At 44.6% G+C, this 23,531-nt stretch overlaps 1 protein-coding gene across 4 annotated transcripts in view; it reads right to left on the bottom strand.

Moving 5' to 3' along the window:
• Window positions 1–23,531, bottom strand: part of CRTC3 (CREB regulated transcription coactivator 3) — a 117,801-nt gene that overhangs the window by 37,366 nt on the left and 56,904 nt on the right. For all 4 annotated transcript variants that reach the window (XM_039479854.2, XM_074400046.1, XM_039479853.2 and 1 more), the window contains exons 3-6: window positions 14,498–14,617; window positions 5,956–6,017; window positions 3,949–4,011; window positions 322–422 (exon numbers count right to left, since the gene is read on the bottom strand). In XM_039479854.2, coding sequence (XP_039335788.1) covers window positions 322–422; window positions 3,949–4,011; window positions 5,956–6,017; window positions 14,498–14,617 — 346 coding nt within the window. The remainder of the gene's footprint in view (window positions 1–321; window positions 423–3,948; window positions 4,012–5,955; window positions 6,018–14,497; window positions 14,618–23,531) is intronic.

The raw sequence follows: 23,531 nt of genomic DNA on the forward strand, positions 1-23,531 counted from the left end.
ATAAAATTGGATCGAAGGGCTGTGAGACTGGAAATCAGGAGACCAGTTAGGAAGTTATTAGAAGATGATGGATGCCCAGAAGAGGGCCAAGAAACACCAACAAGGAGAGCGTGCCACAGAGGAAGCAGGGCAGAGGCACGGGACCCCAGGAGCACCATCCATCCTGACTGCATCCCGGACACACGCTTCCCCTGCCATGAGCTGCTTCTCAAAGACCACTGAACCGGGCAAGCGCAAACTCTATTTCAGCCTCTGTCTCCCTCGGGCCCGAGGACAGAATGACAAGCACAGCTGATGTCAGCAGTGGCCTGTGTGTCTTACCCATGTATGGGGCAGGCCAGGCTGACTGGCCCCCTCCTCCATAGGGGTCCTGGGGCTTGGTGCTCAGAACACTCGTGTGAAGAGCAGAATCAGAATTGGTCCTAAGGAGCGGAGGAGAGAGTCTGGTTGAAAATCTGTTTTCCTTAGTGAAAATGCAACCGTCTTTGTTGAATATTAACAATGGGAAAGAAAGCAAGAATAACTGACTTATAATCATCAAATAAGGGGTTAGGACCTACCTGAAGTTCTTTACATCAGTAACAGCCTCTGAGCATAGTCCACACTCCCGAATATTTTAATTTAGATTCATGTAGCCTTATTTGCTGACGCTGATGGCTTGGTGACTAGTTCAACAAGGCGGGCCTTGGATTCACAGCTTCCCTCCAAGATCTTTCTGTTCTCCCCAGCTCAGAAGCTGGCTGTGGCCAGTTTAGCCTGTGGCTACACTAGGTTTTCTCCACCAAAAAGTAACTGTTTCTAAGTAAAGGATCACTTAGAGCAGTGGTTTGCAATACCCTTCCAGGGAGAAGACAAGGTCAAGACTAGTCTCAAAATGATAGTAAAGCCTCCTTTGCCTTTTCACTCTTGCTCTCCCCGCAGCACGCTGGGCTCCGCAGCGGCTATGTGAGATGTTATGTCCTGCTGAGTGCAGGAGCAGGAGCAGAGAACCCAGCTGCCCTGGAGACATCTGTAAAAGGTGAGCATTACCACTATTCTCAATACGTTTTTTTGTGTTTCTTTTAAAAAATATCTTATTTATGTTAACATGTAATGGGCTTATTATTTTTTTAATTCACTAGTATCTTTTTAAAAATCTCTCAATTTAATTTCTAATATCAATAGATATACTCACATAAACAAATACTATTTGAGGGCCTCAATGTTTTTTATTTTATTTTATTTTATTTTTGAGATGGAGTTTTGCTCTTGTCACCCAGGCTGAAGTGCAGTGGTGCTCACTGCAACCTCTACCTCCTGGGTTCAAGTGATTTTCCTGTCTTAGCCTCTCAAGTAGCTGGGATTACAGACATGTGCCACCATACCTGGCTAATTTTCATATTTTTAGTAGAGATGGGGTCACCATGTTGGCCAGGCTGGTCTTGAACACCTGACCTCAGGTGATGTGCCCACCTCGGTTTCCCAAAGTGCTGGGATTACAGACATGAGCCACCATGCCAGGCCTCACTGTTTTTTATTTTTATTTTTTTGAGATGGAGTCTTGCTCTGTCACCCAGGCTGGAGTACAGTGTCATGATCTCGGCTCACTGCAGCCTCCACCTCCCAGGTTCAAGCAATTCTCCTGGCCTCAGCCTCCTGAGTAGCTGGAACTACAGGTGTGCACCACCATGCCTGGCTATTTTTGTATTTTTAGTAGAGATGGGGTTTCAACATGTTGGCCAGGCTGGTCTCTAACTCCTGACCTCAGGTGATTCACCTGCCTGGGTCTCCCAAAGTGCTGGGATTACAGGCATGAGCCACCACACCCAGCCTCAGTGTTTTTTAAGACTGTAAAGTGGACCTAAGAGAAAACTTTGGGAGCCACTAATGTATAGCAAATTTCTCAAATTCTCCCAATTAGCTTCAGTGCCTATGAAGCCTTGGATGCAAGACATGATTATTTATTTATCTCGTCATGAGGTCAAACTGTCGGCCATAAGGAGAACTGGTAAGCATCTTCATTAACCTACAATGCTTGGTGGTCCACTCCAGTGACAGCCTCGGGAGGCTTCAGAGGAGGAACAGGCAGACAAGGGCAGAACCCGTAGTGCAACAGAAGGAGCATGGCTGCTGGGATCAGACAGCTGGATTCAGATTCCAGCCTCTTTACAGATTCAAACAGACTCAAGAGAACATCAATCAAATGTGGAGCCAAATGGGAAAATCTAAATATAGACTGGATATTAAATCACATTAAGGAGTTATTTTAAATTTTGTTAAGTATAATAACAGCATGGTGGTTGTTTTTTAAAAAAGGTTCTCGTCGGCCTTACACTGCTGGAGATATATCCAGGTAAAATACTGTATTCTAGTCAGTCATGGGACTAGGGTGGGACGTAAGTTTAGAGAGACTGGCAGAATGCTGATAACAAGTGAAGCTAGCCGGGCGCGGTGGCTCAAGCCTGTAATCCCAGCACTTTGGGAGGCTGAGGCGGGTGGATCACGAGGTCGAGAGATCGAGACCATCCTGGTCAACATGGTGAAACCCCGTCTCTACTAAAAATACAAAAAACTAGCGGGGCGTGGTGGTGCGTGCCTGTAATCCCAGCTACTTAGGAGTCTGAGGCAGGAGAATTGCCTGAGCCCAGGAGGCGGAGGTTGCGGTGAGCCGAGATCGCGCCATTGCACTCCAGCCTGGGTAACAAGAGCAAAACTCCGTCTCAAAAAAAAAACCAAAAAACAAAAAAACAAAACAAAACAAAAAACAAGTGAAGCTGAGGATGGGCACCACAGGGCTCTTATAACACTTCTGTTTGCGTGTATTTAAAATTGTGCACCATTAATCAGGTTTCTTTTTGTTTTTGCAACAGCTTCTTTTTGTTGCCCAGGCTGGAGTACAATGGTGCAAACACAGCCCACTGCAGCCTTAACCTACTGGGCTCAGGTGATCCCCTCACCTCAGCCTCCTAAGTAGCTGGAACCACAGGCATATCTTTTTTTTTTTTTTTTTCCAATAGAGACAGGGTCTCACCCTCTTGCCCAGGTTGGCCTCGAACTCCTGGGCTCACATGATCCTCTGGCCTCAGCCTCCCAAAGTGTAGGGACTACAGGTGTGAGCCACTGTGCCCAGATTTTTTTTTTTAAATACTAGTCCACCTATTAGCTAAGACCCTTAAACAAGTCACTTCACCTTTTAGAATAGAAAGTAATACTCATGGCTGGGCGCGGTGGCTCACGCCTATAATCCCAGCACTTTGGGAGGCTGAGGCGGGTGGATCATGAGGTCAAGAGATCGAGACCATCCTGATCAACATGGTGAAACCCCATCTCTACTAAAAACACAAAAAATTAGCTGGGCATGGTGTCGCAGCCTGTAGTCCCAGCTACTGGGGAGACTGAGGCAGGAGAATTGCCTGAACCCAGGAGGCGGAGGTTGCGGTAAGCTGAGATCGCGTCATTGCACCTCAGCCTGGGTAACAAGAGCGAAACTCTGTCTCAGAAAAAAATAAAATAAAATAAAATAAAAATAATAATAATAATAATAATAATAATACTTATTCTTATAGGGTGTTGTCAGGATTGAAAGAAATGACTGAGGAGTTTGGCCCAAAGTGATTACAACAATAGCCGATGTTTATTCAGCACATATATTTCCCAGAGTTATCTTATTCAACCCATGATCTAGGGACCATGATCTCCATTTTTCAAATGAGTAAACTGAGGCAATCAGAAGTTAAATAATCTGCTCAAGGTCACACAGTAAGACGCAACCCCTAGTAGTCCCACCCCAGACCTCGTGTGCTCTGTACTGTCCCCTGCAGACACTTAGTAAATGGTGGGTTTTGTTTTTAACACATCATATCAACACAGCTTACATAAACATACTCTGGCAACTGGATGCTACGTAAAAAATATCAAGACGGTTAAATTTCTTTAAAATCTACTTCTACCAGAAAACAATCCATGTACCTGTTAAGTGCAGATGTCAGCCTGAACCCAGGATGCTTTTCTTCTTTCCAAGGAGGCTGCTGCCTTTAAAAACCAGAACATCATAAAAGGAAAAGAAGTCAATCCACAGAGAGCAAAGGAGGTCCTCAGCCCTACATCTCAGAACTGGCTCTTCTACTCACCTCGCTCTGCAACCTGAGAGTCACTTAAAAATAACCCATGCCTCACTCATGTTGCCTATCATTGTTAAAATGAGGTAAGACTGAATGATCCCTCCAGTCCTGTGATCTCCAATTTCAAAGTAGGAAAAACCCATAAGGAATAGGAGTAGCTAGTTGGGCAGATGAGTTCAGTGTACACGTAGGGGGCACTTTGGCAATCTTGGATGCAAACATTTTGCATTCCCGTGCCAATGGCCATGAAGAGGAATGTAACTGTTATAGTACCCAGGGTATGAAAATATTAGTTTAACCAATCCTGGTGCTCTGAAAATCGGAAGACATTTCTTGGATACACAAAAGAAAAATATCAGTTTGGAGATGCCTTTTACTGATGTAATAAAATACTGTATTTATTTTACAACCCTGGATCCCAAGATTCTTGAGGGCAGCTGAAAATCTATTTGAGATGGGGCCCACTGTCATCCATCTTTATTTCCTTTCCCAGGTCCAGGCACATCATACACAGTAAGTGCTCAGTCAGTATCTGCCCAGAGAATGGAGGGAGAGCAGACTTCAATCCAGAGAGCTAAATGTTTTTGATACACATATTTTAAATGCCTCCTGAATCTCATTTGGTGATCTGAAAAATGATACGATGCACACAATAGATGCGGTAGTTTTTTCTCAATTAATTCTATTTTCTGTCACCCTCTGTATTGGGTACAAAAATACTCAAAGAGACCTTAAAGCAAATACACTGTGCAAATTTCCATTTTAAGAGTCTTTTGTCCTTTTCAGCAGGTAAGACACTCTGAGAAAAGATGCTGATTTTTCTGTCTCAAATGTAAGAATGCCGTATCAGAGTATTCTATTGGTAAATATATTCCAAATGTGTTTCTATTTGGTTTTAAATATGAAGATCTAGATTTCTTTCTTTCTTTTTTTTTTTGAGACAGAGTTTCGCTCTTGTTACCCAGGCTGGAGTGCAATGGCGTGATCTTGGCTCACTGCAACTCTGCTTCCGGGGTTCAGGCAATTCTCCTGCCTCAGCCTCCTGAGTAGCTGGGATTACAGGCACGGGCCACCATGCCCAGCTAATTTTTTGTATTTTTAGTAGAGATGGGGTTTCACCATGTTGACCAGGATGGTCTCGATCTGTTGACCTCGTGATCCACCCGCCTCGGCCTCCCAAAGTGCTGGGATTACAGGCATAAGCCACCATGCCTGACCTAGATTTCTTTAAGTAACTTTTCATTTTAGACTTTCATATAAGCCTATCGCTGGAAACGCTTAGGTGTTTTTTTATTTTCTTTGTTTTTCTGAGATGGAGTCTCGCTTGGTCACCAGGTTGGAGTACAGTGGGACGATCTTGGCTCACTGCAACCTCTGGCTCCCTGGCTCAAGCGATTCTCCTGCCTCAGCCTCCTGAGTGGCTGGGATTACAGACACGCACCACTACGCCCCGCAACTTTTTGCATTTTTAGTAGAGACGGGGTTTCACCATGTTAGCCAGGATGGTCTCGATCTCCTGACCTTGTGATCCACCCACTTCAACCTCCCAAAGCGCTGGGATTACAGGCGTAAGCCACTGCGCCAGTGTGTGTGTGTTTGTTTAAGAGATGGCATCTTGCTATGTTGCCCAGGCTGGAGTGCAGTAGCTAGTCACAGCTCCATCATAGCACACTACAGCCTCAAAACTTCTGGTCTCCAATGATCCTCCTGCTGAAATTAAATTTTATAAGAGAAAACAGGATTCTATGCTTTATATTAGAAATTTCTAAAACAACATTCAAAGTGGATAAAGTTAAGCAAAATTATCTAAAAATAACACACATCCATCGTAACTTTTAAAGTATGTCTTGCTTACCTTGGCCAACTCTCATCCAGAGGCTGTGAGGAATAATTGGCTCCAAAAGCACTACCATCAAAGTAGAATTTTTAATAAAGGAAAAGTAAAAATTAATGGAAACTTGAAGCAGAATGAACAAGGTGAACTCAGAGAGTTAATTAACTAAGTTTTTGGCTCTTATCTTTATCCCTGTACCTGACAGCTCTTCCTTCATGCTTTCTCTCATCACCCTCCTCAAGGACAGTCTATTCTGCTGTCTCCTAACCAGTGTTTTCTTTGCATGGTTTTTTGTGGGGTGTTTGTTATTTTTTGCCTGCCTGGCACCTTTTGTTTTCAGGAACTATTGCCACTCTCGCTCCAAACCTGCTAAGGTTGCTATTCCCTCTGGGCCACAAGGGAGGGACCCAGGCCCAGGATAATAGCCCAGGTACTTCACCCTCTGGAAACAGTGTTTGGCTCAGGGATAGGCACAAACAGAACCAAGGAGAGTGCTTTTGAGGGAAAAACAGGAGTGCCCCAGTAGAGGTGGTGTGAGCCCAAGGGTGTCCGAATCTGGGGTTTTGCCACGAGAAAGACTCTCTATTACATGTGAAGTCATCCCAGAGGTGGCACCACAGAGGTCTCCATGATATTGTATGACACCTTGGATCTAGCCCTTGGGCTTCTAGCGACATAAGCCCATACATTTTCTTTTTCTTTTTTTTTTTTTTTTTTTTTCTGAGACGGAGTTTCGCTCTTGTCGCCCAGGCTGGAGTGCAATGGCGCAATCTCAGCTCACCGCAACCTCGGCCTCCCTGGTTCAGGCAATTCTCCTGCCTCAGCCTCCTGAGTAGCTGGGATTACAGGCACACGCCACCATGCCCAGCTAAATTTTTTTGTATTTTTAGTAGAGACGGGGTTTCACCATGTTGACCAGGATGGTCTCGATCTCTTGACCTCGTGATCCACCCGCCTCAGCCTCCCAAAGTGCTGGGATTACAGGCGTGAGCCGCTGCGCCCGGCCTCATTTTCTTAAGTTAAGGTGGGTTCTTGGTATTTACAGACAAAAAAGAGGTGCATTAGATGTGTGGTCACTGTCTTATCAATCTTGTGTTGTTCACTGGGTCTGGCGCACCTTGGAGCATATTCTGGGCACCTGGAGACACAATAGGGGTGAGGCATACACACAGAGTAGAGAGGCACTGTTTTCATTCATTCAGTTATCTGTTCCCACACATAGCCTTCTGAAGACATTGTTAATCACTTTACTCTGCTAAGAAATCTTCATTTTGTTCAGCCTAAAAGGCAAAAACTTATTGTGGTGTTCCACAATTTGGGGCCAATGGCCTCTTCTGCTCGTCATCCCTGCATCTGTCTGGGTTCCACAAACACAGCCTGGATTTTTCTGCCCCTCTGCCTTTGCTAACACCACTTTCCCTTTCTCGCCTCCTATGTGGAACGCTGCCTTCTTATCACTCCCCCAAACCAAACCCATTCCTTTTGTCTCCTGGATCACTGATTGGATGAAATATACATTCGGCAGTTACCAATAACACTTTTCACCCCAAATCTTTATTTCTTAAGGTGGAAATATTAAAGAAGATACAAGCTATACGACACATCAACACAGAAATTTGAAAACAGATATCTAACCACCTACTGTGTGCCAGGCCTGTACCGAGTTCACACTTTCATTTAATCTTAACAATCCTGACAGGCAAATATTTTCCCCCATTTTACAGCTGAAGAGGCTGAGGCTCAGTTCTAGAAGAGCTGAGAAATCCAAGATCAGATAGCTGGCCTGGTGTATCAGGGGTCAGACCCACAATTCACTGATGCCAAAGCCTGAGAGCTCTCCACTAAGCGGCCTCTCAGCAAACAGTGAACTATACCACATGCCCCAGAAAATAGAAAATGGTACCTGGAGTGTTCTGGGAAGAAGGATGGAGGAGGGGATAAGAGAAGGTATCATCTGCTCGGGCTCAGGAGGAGACAGGAGCCTTGATGGAGTGGGGCCCTATCCTGCAGGCCTGGGCTGGGCAGCTCAAGTAAATACACAATCTGGAATTAGGAAAATGGAGGCTCTCATGAGTTCTTAATGATTTAGTGGGAAATGTCTTCTTTGCCAGGAGAAGCATTAGAATTTCAAGTTTCATCTTCTATGTATTAGTTTTCTTTGACATGTCTCATTATCTTATTTCTTAATTTGATCCTGAATCAATAAAATAAAACAGGTAATTTCCCAAGGAGATGTTTCTTCAAGGTTTACTATTAGGCTTAATGTACATGAAGTACAGATGAGACAAGACCACAGTAGGAGGCAGGAGAGGAAAAGGTGATGAAGATGAAGGCCCGTGAGAGACAGACTATCCGTATATCTGCTGGCAAAGCCATTAGGGAGGAAACACTGAGACTTGAGACCTACGGTTATCTGCCTTTCTCTTTTCTGCAGGTTTGATTAATATCTGCTGAGAAATGCTTAATTTCAGGAAGTAGAAGTTTACTCTTTGTCTCAGTACACTGCCATCTTTTAAGTCAATATGTCCGATTTCATAGTACTAATAATACAAATTAGAATGCAGTGGTGTATTAGTCATGTAATGATCAAATGTTTGTGATTTCAATGTTGAGTGTAAGTTAGCATTTTAACCTTCCTGATATTAACAACACAAAAAGATAGTAAATTCCTAGAAATTTTTAATATAATTAGGCTGAGGCATCAAAAGTTAAAAGATGTGACCTCTCAGCTCTTTTTAATTTTTACTGTCTCATTTAATTTACTGGATATTTGAAAACTCGAGGGAACCACTCATAAGCTTATAGTTAAACTTAATATGAGGAAAACCCAGACAAAATTTATTAGTTCTTTGGAAAATTTCAGAAAACTTCATTCAGGTGGCTTTAATTACTCCGCAACACTAACATGCCCTAAATAACAACCTCAAGACAGAGAAAACACTCTTATTTATCAACTTCAATTTACCATTATTCAAGAAACATTGCTGGCGTGCCTGCTAGGTGCCGGCGTGCCAGCAGAAGGGACGCACAGGCTACCGGGTTTTTAACAACCTCACTAGCTCCTCCTCCACTGCTTCCTTAGTTAGCCTTAGTGAAGCCTTCCGCTCAAGGAAGATTTCCACATTAAAAAAGGAAGGTGGGGAGGAGGGATAACAAAAAAGATAAACAAAGAAGAGGTGGCTGCAACGGATGGAAACAAAAATTAAAGTTCTTAAAAAACCCCACACCCGCATGGATCTTTTCTTACCCCTCTGTGCACTCCTCTTCACCCCTTTGCCTTCTGGCCCAGTGTCCCCTGTGGTCCGGTGGCCTCTCAGGCCATGCCTGCTTGCATTGCTCTGGGAAGCACAGGATGCTCTCAGGATCACTGGGCACCAGGAAGAGTGGGAGCAAATAGAGGGGGTGGCTGGAGCCTCTGGGCACAGGTGCTTTGGGAGGCACTTCCTAAGAGCTTCAGAACCAGTGCCTGTCTTCCTGGTGGAGAGCCCCTGTCCTCCATGTTTGCCTTGGCCAATCCCATCCTTCCCTGGCCCCAGCTGTCACCTACAGTCCAGTAACTCTTAAATCCACACCTGCAGTTGCCAACAGTTCTTGGGAACTCCACGTGCATATTTCCAACTGGCTGCTCAAGTCCTCTGCCAAAGGTACCCAAGACAGCTCAAATTCTACTGAAATCCAACCAATTACTGTCCCTTTCGTCTGTTGTTCTTCTTATGGTCCATATTCTTTAGCGAGGGCACCATCCACCAAGACACTCAGGTTAGGATCTGAGTCATCCCAGTCTTTCTCTCTGCCCAAGCCTCTGCAGTTCTGTGTAGGAAAATCTTCCTACTCCAGTTACTGCCTCAATCCATCAACACAGGGAGGAACAATCCTGTTCCTCTCAACCTGGGGAGGGAACAGTTCTTACTCACTCTTCCCCAAAGGAACAGGAGTAGCTCTTCTTCTGCTGATAAGAGAAGACATCAGCTGGCCCGTTTACCAGTGGGTAGGGAACCGAGCTACAGAAGCTGAAAATAAGACCCGCCCTGCCCCTTTCTTTGTGCGGCTTGAGGCTTGACCTGCGGCTGGGTGAGCAGACACACAGTTCCCTTCTCTTGGCTTCCTATCTCTTTGTGGGTCAGTGCACCTGGGCAGGGCTCAGGAACAGCCTTGTGGCGGCAGCCTGGAAGCCAGTCATCTTCTCTCCTGCTCTGAAACTGTGTTCTGCAAGGGACACAGTTTGCGGGGCGGGCCTGCGACCCTCCATGCAGCTGGTGGGGTAGGTGGACGTGGGAGTCTGCTTAATAGAACCCACCAAGACAAGTTTCAGTTTCAGATTTAATACAGAGAAGTAGCCACAATTTGGCTCCATCCTGATTTCTCAGCCATGTGTTTACTGTCATTTTACTTCCTTTTGTCCCTCCAACTATACCCCACTAGAATACATCTTTAAGTCAAACTGTAAGGGTCGCATATAAGTGGCATCTTTTTGAGTCCTTGCATTTATAAAAACACCCTATTTCCCTCAGCACAAGAGAGGCAAATAGGTTGCATGTGGTATTGTGAAGTCAGAATATTTCCCCCTTAACATTCTAAAGACCAGTGTTTCCTTGTCCTTCAAGAGGTGACAGGTGTTAGGTAAAAGTTGGATTTTGTGATCACATAAGTTTTGGAAACCCTGGGGTAAAGAGAAGTTGTTTCATAACTGCAGGACTTTTCAGAGCCCTAATATATATGGTCAGGCTGCAAGAGGAGATACAGAGTATGGTGTTTCTCAAATGTAATAGGCCATGTATCTCAAAGCAACAGTGTCCTATAAACCAATGTCCTAACATTATCATCTCATTATGATGAAAAGAACCAAAGCAAGGCCCAGCCCAGAGAGGAGAACCATTCCTAACTCTGCAGTTCTTAGGCCCCTCTACATGAGCCTTCAGGCTAGTGAGCACTCTACTTCCTTTAAAGGAAGGCATTTTCTACGCTTCTTCAGCATATCTCCTTCTTTCTCAGTGTGTTACCCATAAGTCTGAGAAAATATTTTATTTGCTATAAATGTATGTGACTAGTTCAGAAGTTCAGCGATGGTGTTTAGGACCCAGCATGTCTGCCACTCTTGAGGAGTGGGAGTGAGAGGGCCGCTACAGACTGCGCAGCTGCAGAAGGGCAGAAGAGCATCTATTCCAAGCGCTCGAGCCCAGACCCCCAGCCAGGAGCAAGCCCTGACAGTGCCTCTCCTCTGCCTGCATGGGTCTAGGGCAGGGCCCAGCTGCAGCTGTACCCTGGTCTTCTGTGGCTGCCCGTGCCAAGGGCAAAGCCCACTCCAGAAGGAATCTCCTGTCCAGAGCTCTGCATGCTGTGGCTGCCCACTCTGAGAGGAAGCCAGAATATTCGTTAAACAATGTTCATTTTCTTTGAGATCACCCAATTGTAGGAGCGAACCCTCAGAGCCCTTGTCTAAGCCAGTGTGCCCTCTTTAAATAACACTCAAGCCAAGAAGCAGCTCTAAGAAGAGAATTCTGATTACATTTTTTTCCTTTTGTTCTAACAAAGACTGAAACCAGTTTTTTATACTTCCAAATGATGAAACTTCATTAAAAATGTAATAGATAAATGTGCAAGGCCACCATTTTAAGCAAATTATTTCACAACCAACAGAATGGAGGCCATGAAAACAAAGATGGAATCATAGCCCCTGAGCCTCTCCAAGCCCCTGAGCCACTTCCCTGCATATGCCATGCTCCTCCAAGGTCTCCCTTTTCATGGACCCTTGATTCCTCAAGACACTGGGCGAAAGAACTTTCTCTGCATCACAGATGTCCAGTCCCAGGACCCCAGTTTAGGGGCTTAGGAGACCACAAAGACATGGCTCATAATCAGTGACTCTGACTCATACTGTCTAATGACTTTAATTTCTCTGCATATTAACTTGGTTTTTTGCTTCTACTTCCTTTAGGAGTTGACTAGCTTTGCTAATACTCTCCAGTTGATCCCTACAGTGCCAGATTATACCCTATCCTAAGAGACAGGGTCCCCGGACAAAGGCAGTTGCCTCCCTTTCTGGGACTCTGCACCACATTCTCTTCCCTCTGCTTGAAACATACCCTCCCAACCGCTTTACTCTCTTAAATCTCACTCATCACCATCTAAAGCCATTTTCCTTTATTATTTTTTGCCTGTTTGCCATCATCGCCCACAGGACTGTAAACTCAAGAAAGCAGGAACTATGTCTCCCTATTCATCACTGGGCTTACAACAGGGCCTGGCACAGAGAAGGGGCTCTGTAAATATCTAATGAATGAACACTTTCTCCTCTTGCTTCTCATCCCTCAAGCCTCAGATTTCCCCCAGGATGACTTGGTTTCCCTGGAATGGTTCAAGCTGCACCTCTGACGTGCTCCCACAGCTCTGGAGCTGCCTCCCTGCAGACGCCAGACCTGCCGTGGCTGCTTGTTTGCTGAGCAGCCTCTCCTACTAAATTCTGGGCAACCTGAGGGCAGGGACCATGCTATGTTTACTGTGACAGTTAACTAAATGTCTAAAATGATGTCTGACCACTAGCACATACTTAACAAATAGTTTTTGTAAGTGGATAAACATTCTCTTCCTTTCTCTTTTCTCAATTCCCTCCTCTTCTATTCCTTTTGTTAATAAAGCTATGTGTAGGCTTATACATTTAGACTGTATTTGGTTCAAAAGTATCTGAGATAGCCACATATACATCTACACACATACATATACATGGCATCATGTTTAATAGACTCTACAGAAATGAGAGCACCATCAGGAGAAAGAGGGAACTGAGAACTGAAAAAACATACATTGTTAAATCAAGCAAAGAAGCACTCAGAGTCTTCTGCTTGAACATTCTAGGCAGTTTGGACCACGGTTTGATGTACTACTCCATCCTGACATGTGCAAATTTGCTGATGAACTGCCTCCATTCCCTTTTGCCTTTTTCATTCAGTGTCAAAGTTATCACACATTCCAGAATAGAATTCTCCAGATTATTTACCATCTTTACTTTCCTTGATAACAGCCACATAATATACAAAATCAGAAGTCGGTCCTTCTGTGGACCAAATGTGGTGTGTCCCTGGGGGCGGGAGAAAGGGGAGAGACAAACATTCCCTGAGGACATTCTCTTTGCCTCCAAATAGATTAGAAACTGTGGCTGGGCACCTGGCTCACGCCTATAATCCCAGCGCTTTGGGAGGCTGAGGTGGGCAGATCACGAGGTCAGGAGATCGAAACCATCCTGGCTAACACAGTGAAATCCTGTCTCTACTAAAAATACAAACAGAAAAAAATTAGCTGGGTGTGGTGGCACACACCTATAGTCCCAACTACTGGGGAGGCTGAGGCAGGAGAACTGCTTGAACCCAGGAGGTAGAGGTTGTAGTGAGCCGAGATCGTGCCACTGCACTCTAGCCTGAGTGACAGAGCGAGATTCCGTCTCAATAACAAAACCAAAACTCAATCAAACAAACAAACCTGCAGGAAGCTTGAAGGCAAGAGAAACTGGGGTTTCCCTAGGGTGCCTCACAACTCCTGGCTCCCTTGCACAAGGTCCTCATCTCTGCTAGTGGGCATAGGTGGCGTGGGGAGGGTGGAGCACAGGCTGGGCCATCGGTTGGGCCTGAACTGCATCCCAGGCGGGTTAATCCACCACATGCTCAGTTTCCTCATCAGAAAATGAGGGTCAGAAAAATACATGACCCAGTGAGTTTCTGAGGTCTAAATGGCACATAAATTGCCTGGCACAGTGCCTGGCATGGGTAGGTGCTCAGTAAACATTAAGTGCCCTGCCCCCACTTCCTGGTTTCCGGGCTTGTGAAGCCAACTCTAGTAATCACTGCCAGGAATTCAGCTCTCCACAGTGGGGCCCACCCTGCCTTTCTTCGCCTTCCTCCACCCCTGAACCCGAGTTCTGAGAAGGATGAAGTGAGAGTACCAACCCTCCTGGCACAGTTCTGTGTTCTCTCCTGAAAAACCCAGCTCAGTCTGCTCCCCACACAGCAGCGCCCGCCACTGCCGCCTATAAGCAGAACTGTCAGGTGAATTCACCATTTCCTTTCCTTGATTTCTACTTAACTGCATAGAGTTTGGTGTGACTGTGCATTGCTGCATGAAATTTTCCTATATTCTAGGTTTATTTTAGTTATCACTTACTGAGTTTGAAGCATCACAAATAGAAAATTATATGAAATTTCTTAAGTTCCAAAAGCAGGTCAGCAGATCAAAAGAAATACAAATAAATCACATACCTGTATGTCCATTTTTGCTAGATAGACTAAGCCTCTGTAACCTGATTCAAAGTCAGGTTTAACTCTAATTTGGCTGAATGACACATGGTTTTTGTTATTTCATGAACCTGAACTTTACTGATGCTTTCATAAACACCTACAATGTTTCCAAATTTTGACTGCAGAGATGTTTCTAGTTTCCAGCTCATTTATTTGTATTGCCTCCCTTCATCAGATAAAGATTTTGAGGCCAAAGGAGAATTGCAGGGAAGATAAATCCCGACAACTTTTTAAACATTTCAGAACCCACACTCCCCCTGAAGAGTAAAAAAGGATATCTGTCGCCCCGGCTTGTCCCCAGACCTTCGGTGGAGGGGGTGGAAGCGGTTCCTGCACGGCCTCTCCACCAACCCGTGGTGGCGGGTGCCCCGAACATTGTCAGCTTGGTGAAACGACGGCTGCAGAGAGAAGGGAAGAAGAGTTGGCCTCCAACCACGAATCATCACTCATGCTCAAGAACAGCGATAACAATGGCAGGTGAAAGGACTGATTGTACAGTTTTTACTTATTACGCATTAGATGGCCATGGGTCAAGGTAAATGAAGTAGTATATGGAACTGTTTTTATATAATAACCATAAAATACTGAAAAATTGTCCGTAATGTGTTAAGAGGAAAACTAAAAGAATGACGTAATAAAAGTTGTCATGCAATTGGGGAAGAAGTATGAGAATACTGTGAATTCATATACCAAATCCCAGAAACTAGAAAGGACACTTGGAAATGTAAAAGAGGTATATTTAAGAAAGAAAGTGCCGGGCGCGGTGGCTCAAGCCTGTAATCCCAGCACTTTGGGAGGCCGAGGCGGGTGGATCACAAGGTCGAGAGATCGAGACCAACCTGGTCAACATGGTGAAACCCCGTCTCTACTAAAAATACAAAAAATTAGCTGGGCATGGTGGCGCGTGCCTGTAATCCCAGCTACTCAGGAGGCTGAGGCAGGAGAATTGCCTGAACCCAGGAGGCGGAGGTTGCGGTGAGCCGAGATCGCGCCATTGCACTCCAGCCTGGGTGACAAGAGCGAAACTCCGTCTCAAAAAAAAAAAAAAAAAAAAAAAAGAAAGAAAGAAAGAAAGAAACTGGCAAGCCATAAGGCAGCTATTTATTCTACACTGTGCCTTTTCAAATTTTTGAGAGAATTCACAATGTTTGAAAATTTAGACTTGAGCATTCTAGGGAAAAATCAGAATTTTTTTTTTTTTTTTTTTTTTTTTTTTTTTTTTTGAGACAGAGTCTTGCTCTGTTGCCCAGGCTGGAGTGCAGTGGCGCAATCTCGGCTCACTGCCACCTCTGCCTCCTGGGTTCAAGCGATTCTCTTGCCTCAGCCTCCCAAGTAGCTGGGATTACAGATATGTGCCAGCATGCCCTGCTCATTTTTGTATTTTTAGTAGAGAAAGAGTTTCACCATGTTGGCCAGGCTGGTCTCAAACTCCTGACCTCAAGTGATCCACCCACCTTGGCCTCCCAAAGTGCTAGGATTACAGGCATGAGCCACTGCGTCCAGCCATAAGTCAAAATATTTTGGCTACACTGAACCACACTCATCTCAGGCTGAAAGTTGAGCATGGCTGCTCCCTGTAGATGGGACACCCACTCTCTTATTTTTAAACCTAACATGCAAACCATTTCACTGACTCATCATTTGAGACATTCAGAGTGTGTGACCCCTGAATTAAAGTGAAAAAAAGGAATGCTATCTAAATACAGGTGGAAAACAAACATACAAATCATCAGTCCCTGAATAGTACAAATGAAAGTAGAAAGAGATTCAAGATAAATTCATGGTCAATAAATCCAAAATCCTTTTTAAGGAGATGCTTGGGGTACGCACTTAACATTTTTGAGACTGGCATCACAAAGGGCAATCTTTTTGACTGTCAAAAGCCAAATCCTAGGCTGGGCCCACAAATCTCACATAATAGGGCAGTGTGTATACATTATGCAATAGATGTGCTTGTGAAATACAGCAAACAGATGTTCTTCTCCCATGCCCTCCAGCATTAAGATATAACTGACAAATAAAAACGGTATATATTTATGCTGTACAACATGAAGTTTTGATATATGTACCCAGAGCAAAATGATGAAATCAAGTTAATTAACATATCCATCATCTCACATACTAATCATTTAAAACAGAGTTTCTTTTATGTCAACTGAATCACATGTAAAATAGGTAGCTTACTGTGAAAGGAATCCTATGACACACGTAAGTATGTTTTTACAGGGGACTTCCTTCAGCTAAAAACTATGTTTTCTTTGTTAAACATGGATTTTTCTCATTTTGGATTTCAGAATTACTCCCATTTCTCCCAAGTGAACTCATAAAAAGTCTGGACTAATTTGATCTGACTGTTCCAGTCTATTTTTATAATCCAAATCTATAAACTCACAAAATAAAGTTATTTTAGCAAAGAAAAACTTCTGGGCTGAAAGAAAAATAGCCAGTATGAGATAGGTAAGCTGGATTTGATCTTACACAATGGAACACTCTATTCTAGAGACTAATACATTGAAATACCTACAAAATAACGGGACAAAATGACATCAGGTGCTTCTTGGTAAGATGCAATGAGAAGGACACAGGACAGGGTCTCATTCTGTCACCCAGGCTGGAGTGCAGTGGCACAACCAGGACTGACTGCAACCTCAGCCTCCTGAGCAGCTGAGATTACAGGCGCATGCCAACATGCCCAGATAAATTGTTTTTGGAGAGACAAGCTCTCACCATATTGGCCAGGCTGATCTCAAACTCCTGACCTCAACTGATCCACCCACATTGGCCTCCCAAAATGCTAGGATTACAGGCCTAAGCCACTGCACAATTATGGCCAAACTGGGGTACTGGAGGCCAGTCCACAGGGTCGGGAGAAGGATCTTTAGAAGGGGTTCTAAAAAGCAGAGAGGTCCTGAAATGTCTTTTAGGCTTCCTGTTAAGCTTGTATTTTCTGGCTGGGTGGAATGGCTCCTGTCTATAGTCCCAGCACTTTGGGAGGCAGAGGTGGGAGAAATTCTTGAGGCCAAGAGTTTGAGACCAGCCTTGGAAACATAGTGAGATCCTGTCTCTACAAAAAAATATAAAAATTAGCTCTACAAAGAAACAAACAAATTAGCTAGGCATGGTGGTGCATGCCTGCAGTCTCAGTACTTCAGGAGCATGAGGTGGAGGATCACTTCAGGCCAGGAGTTTAAGACCAGCCTGGGCAACATTGCAAGCCCTCATTTCTACAAAAAAATAAAAACAAAAAAAATTAGTGGGGTGTGGTAGTGCCCACCTGTAGTCCTAGCTACTGGGGAGGCTGAGGCGGGAAGATTACTTGGACCCAGGTGTTTGAGGCTGCAGTGCGCTATGATCACAACACTGCACTCCAGCCTGGGCAACAGAGCAAGATCTTCTCTCTAAAACAAACAAAACAAAACAATACAAAAGCTTTTATTTTCAATTTAACAGCTAGCTCTTTTGCATTAACCGCTGCTGGCCCAAATCCTGTATTACTGCTGGCATTCAGTTGCAGGGTGGGTGATCTCTGCTTTTGATATTTTCTTCTCTTCTTACTGTGGCCCAATCTCAACTCTCTGCCCCTGCAGTATCTGATCTTTCTCCAAACTATATTTGGCTTTAGATTTCTCAATTACTTCTCAAAGACCTAGCTTCCTCATTAAATGAATTAGAGTAGCTGTTCAGTCTGGGACGCCGGAAACTAAAGGCAGTTTAAGAATGAAGTCTGGGCCAGGCAGTGGCTCATACCTATAACCCAACACTTTGGAAGGCTGAGGCAGGCAGATAGTTTGAGGTCAGGAGGAGTTTGAGACCAACATGGCGAAACCCCACTTCTACTAAAAATACAAAAATTAGCCAGGAATGGTGGCACTAGAATCACCTGAACCCAGGAGGCACTGCAGTGAGCCGAGATCGTGCCACTGCACTCCAGCCTGGGTGACAAAGAAATACTAACCTGCCACTCCAAACTTCACTTTTTCTACTCCTTTTCAAATTTTAACCATGTAAGTTCTTACATAGTTGTATCTGCAGAGTACATACAGCATTTTTTTTTTGAGATGGAGTCTCTCTCTGTCACCCAGGACGGAGTGCGGTGGCACGATCTTGGCTCATTGCAACCTCCGCCTCCTGGGTTCAATAAAGACTCCTGCCTCAGCCTCCTGAATGGCTGGGATTCCAGGCACGTGCCACCATGCCCAGCTAATTTTTGTATTTTTAGTAGAGACAGGGTTTTGCCATGTTGGCCACACTGGTCTTGAACTTCTGACCTCAAGTGATCCACCTGCCTTGGCCAAAGTACTGCGATTACAGGCATGAGCAACCATGCCCAGCCAGTATTTTAAACATGCAGTTTCCCATTTACGGTCCCTCTCTCCTTCCCCTGCCCCTCTCCCCACCTCATCCTTCTCTTCCTCTCTCCTTCCCTCCCCTCTCTCTCTCTCCTCTGCTCCCTCCCTCCTCTCTCTCTCTCCCCTCTGACAGGGTCTCCCCTCTGTTGCGCAGGCTGCAATGCAGTGGCAGGATCTCAGCTCACTGCAACCTCTTCGTCCCAGGCTCAAGTGATCCTCCTGCTTCAGGCTCCCAAGTACCTGGGACTACAAGTGTGAGCCATCACACCTGACAAAGTTTTGCATTTTTTTGTAAAGATGGGATTTTGCCATGTTGCCCAGGCTGGTCTCAAATTTCTGAGCTCAAATGATCCACCTACCTTGGCCTCCGAAAGTGCTGAGATTACAGGTGTGAGCCACTGTGCCCAGCTCCCGTTTGCAGGTTCTTCTGACTTACACCTCCCTTGTTCTTCAAGAAAAATGGGGCTAGCAACAGTGGCTCACACCTGTAATCCCAGCATTTTGGGAGGCTGAAGCAAGCGGATCACTTGAGACCAGGAGATCAAGACCACTGTGGCCAACATGGTGAAACTCCATCTCTACTAAAAATACAAAAATACAAAAGAAAAAAAAAATTAGCCAGGCATGGTTGCACAGGCCTGTAATCCCAGCTACTCACGAGGCTAAGGCAGGAGAATTGCTGGAACCCGGGAGGCAGAGATTACAGTGAGCTGAGATCACACCAGGCTCTGAAAAGCACTCTCCTGTTTCAGAACATAGGACCTAGACACCAAATTGAGGAAGAGCGGGATTCTGTGCCTCCATATCTAAATGCTTTTCCACATTAATGTCTGGGATCCAGTCCTAGACAGACCAGAGAGGGAATGACATGGCTAGTGCTGACAGCAGAACTCTTTGTGAAATGAAACAGGACACGTGAATCTTCCAGAAGAAGCACAGTTGTGGATTTCCAGGCAGAAGTTAGAGCTAATGGCACACAGTACCATACTCCCGGAGTTCTCCCACAAGGGACCTAGAGCTCAGTTAGATGAGATCTCAATTACGTGTAGGTGCACATCTATATATCACATAGCATGTGAAAGCTGCACCCAATGATGAATGGCTGAAAAGTTACAACTGGATTTCCTCACCTAGGGGGAACATTAATTCCTCTAATTTAGACATTATTGATCTATAAACATGACCTACATTGGCATTAACTCTCCAGGTAGACGTACCATACTATTGGCATATCACAGCATTTGCGGTTAATCAGAAACCCCACATCTTACTTACTTGACTGTTAAACCATAAACAGATTCCTACATAAGCCCATGCTTAGTTAGGAAATAAGCTGAAGACCAAGAATTGGAGAGTTGTTGTTTATTATCAACTCAGGAAGTGTAACATTATTAAAAGTGTATATGGTACAGTATATTCTTTATGTGTGAACAGTCAAGACATACTTTTTTCTTCTGCATCTAAATAGAAAAATTCTAGCTTATAGTTGTATTTCTATACAAAGTTATTAAAAATAGGAGAAATGTAATTTGCAAATACCTTGAAGTGAAATATGGGTTTCTAAATGCTAATGGTATGACCAAACACATTCTTCCATGTAAGAAGTTCTACAGGGCCAGGTGCAGTGGTTCACGCCGATAATCCCAGCACTCTGGGAGGCCGAGGTGTGTGGATCATTTGGGGGTCAGAAGTTCAAGACCAGCCTGGCCAACATGGTAAAACTCTGTCTCTACTAAAAATACAAAAATTAGCTGGGCATGGTGGCATGCGCCTATAGTCCCAGCTACTGGAGAGGCTTAGGCAGGAGAATCACTTGAACCTGGCAGACAGAGGTTGCAGTGAACCGAGATCATGCCATTGCACTCCAGCTTGGGCAAAAAAGCAAGATTCCATCTCAAAAATAAAAAAAATAAGTTCTACCAAGTTTTAAAAAATATACTAAGGGTGGGCGCGGTGGCTCACGCCTGTAATCCCAGCACTTTGGGAGGCCAAGGCAGGTGGATCACGAGGTCAAGAGATCAAGACCATCCTGGTCATCATGGTGAAACCCTGTCTCTACTAAAAATACAAAAAATTAGCTGGGCATGGTGGTGCGTGCCTGTAATCCCAGCTACTCAGGAGGCTGAGGCAGGAGAATTGACTGAACCCAGGAGGCGGAGGTTGCAGTGAACCGAGATCACGCCATTGCACTCCAGCCTGGGTAACAAGAGCAAAACTCCATCTCAAAAAAAAAAAAAAAAATTATATACTAAAAACATGCAAAAAACCAGGATTATGCATATAAATGGTTAATACTTTGAGAAAGTATTGATCCAGAATCCTACAACCTCAGCATCTTTACAAAGGGATGCCTAATTGATATTCTCAAACAGAAGCAATTCCACATAAGACAACTCTCAGTAGCTTCAGTGACAGACCTCATGATGACTCGTGATCAAGAAAAAAAGTAATAAAACTCCTGCAAGAGCAACAATTATTTTCCTGGAACACTGCTGTCAATACTGGGAATGGGTACTGGCCTGAAGCTTCAATATTATAGAGGACTCCACTGGAATGTGATGTCACCATTATTTTATGCTGTGAGGACAATGTGCTAGCTCCAGCCAGGGTCATTTATGTGATAACTTCAACCATCTCAGCAGTGAACCAGAAGGCAAAGAAAGCCTCTAAATAACAAAAATGGATAAGAACCCTAGAGGACAGCAGTTAGAAGGCAAACTTTCCAGTCCTCCATTACATCCCACCCAGGTCTAACAAATGCAGGCATCTCATTTTCCAGTCTGCAGCAGGTGAAAGTAAGGTGGGGATAGGCAAAAGGAGGGAACTGGAGTCGCTGGCTTAGCAAAGAAAGCTATACAAGTAAAAGCAAGAGGGAGTGGAATTATGTTCTTTCCTTTACAGATGGGAAACCAAGATCCAGAGAGCTGAAGTGATTCTTCTCAAAGTCCCAGGCTAGTTTGTAGCAGCCTAAACTTAAACTCAGGATTCCGAGCCTCATCCAGTGTTCCAGTATTCTCTTCACCTCATTGCTTTGCCTCCTTCGCTAAATAGCCTACATCAATTCTTTATGAGATTTTAGAGAGATTTTTACTGAGATATGCAGAAGAAAGTAAAAAGATATATACATAAAGAAATTTTCCAGACTGGGTATCTTGGTTCATGCCTGTAATCCCAGCACTTTGGGAGGTCACAGGGGGAGGAATGAACTCAGGAGTTTGAGACCAGCCTGGGCAGCACAGCTAAGCTCTGCTAAGATTTTAAAAACTAGCTAACCACAGTGGCATGCACCTGTAGTCCCAGCTACTGGGAAGGCTGAGGCAGGAAGATCCCTTGAGCACAGGAAGTAGAGGCTGCAGTGAGCTATGATCATGCCATTGCATTCCAGCCTGGAAGACAGAGGGAGACATCGCTGCTAAAAAAAAAAAAAAAGAAAGAGTTTCCCAGTTAAGGCACCCCCAAAAAATTAAATTAAAACAAAAGAAAAATGAAAAATTTTCCAGATAAATTTTATTATGTTCTTGTAAATCTACTGAAGATCTAAGATTCAATTACAGAATAATAGTCCTGCTAAGATATCTATGATGTAATATAAACCGCACAGCTACAAATTGAAGTTGGCTCCAGTAGTCTCATGTGGAGTAGGTATCTAACTTAGTATTATGTAAATGGCTAGCTAAAAGTCACAGAGCTTTTCATTGACTATAAACAATGCTTCCTCTGATACCAATAAACTGCTACCTCAACCCTTCTTCATTTCTCTGTATACTTGGGTTTGTATCTGTTTCCAACAGAGAGGAAAGGAGACTGGTTGGAAATGCAGCCGGTAGGAGAGACAACAGAGTGGTTAACGCTTGGCCTTAAGGGCATCCTTAAACACATTATTAAGCTCTACAGGACCTTGCCCATGATGCTGCTTGGTTCTTCTTTAGTTTACTTCTTTAGTTCTTGGCAAGTGCGTCAAATACTGGCCGCCAGTACTCAGTAAATTTCTGTTGGTGTCCAGCCTGGGCAACATAATGGGACCACAACTCTTTTAAAAAAATTCCACTGGGGGCCAGGCCCAGTGGCTCACACTTGTAATCCCAGCACTTCGGGAGGCCGAGGTGGGCGAACCACCTGAGGTCAGGAGTTTGAGACCAGCCTGACCAACATGGTGAAACCCTGTTTCCATTAAAAATACAAAATTAGCCAGGCATGGTGGTACATGCCTGTAATCCCAGCTACTCAGGAGGCTGAGGCAGGAGAATCGCTTGAACCTAGGAGGCGGAGCTTGCGGTGGGCCAAGATTGCGCCACTGCACTCCAACCTGGGCAACAGGAGCAAAACTCCATCTCAAAAAAAAAGAAAAAAAAATCCACTGGGGAAGAGTGGAGATTTAATAAGTTTAGGAAGTAAGGCAGGTTCCTGGAGCTTGCAGGCTCTTTATTTATATGCAGACTGAAGCTAACGGAAGATGTTATAGCCTCCCCCTTTTAAAAAGGACAAGTCCAAATAACAAAGCAACAACTATGCCTCTCCTAGGAACCCGGCTGGAGACGATTCTAGGCCCTGGCAGCACTCACTACCTTTGACTCTCAGGACAAGCTGCGGGAGTCATGAAGGCCTGCCCACGACAAAAGGGCTGCTATTAATTCACACTTCCTTGGGGTTAAATGGATAATTTAAGTCTACCTTACAAAGTAAGCAGAATAAAAAAGGATTTCATACTTGGTTAAATACCCTATTAGAGAAACATAGAGAAGGTCAAAATGTACAAAGCTCCGGCGTCAGACGTGTCAGCACCCAGCCAGCCTCCCAGACAGCAGTCCCCACACTCTTCTTGGGCCCTCTGCGGTGCTTATGTATGCCAGCAAGCAGGGGCTTCAGCTCACAAAGCTCCTGTGAGGCTCCGACCTGTTCTGGGTTCCGGAAGGCTTTTCCCCCACAGCCTACCAGCACTACACTATCTTTGGGGCTAATCTAC

This window comes from Saimiri boliviensis, chromosome 5 (genome assembly GCF_048565385.1).
Source record: "Saimiri boliviensis isolate mSaiBol1 chromosome 5, mSaiBol1.pri, whole genome shotgun sequence".
Lineage (NCBI taxonomy): Eukaryota > Metazoa > Chordata > Mammalia > Primates > Cebidae > Saimiri > Saimiri boliviensis.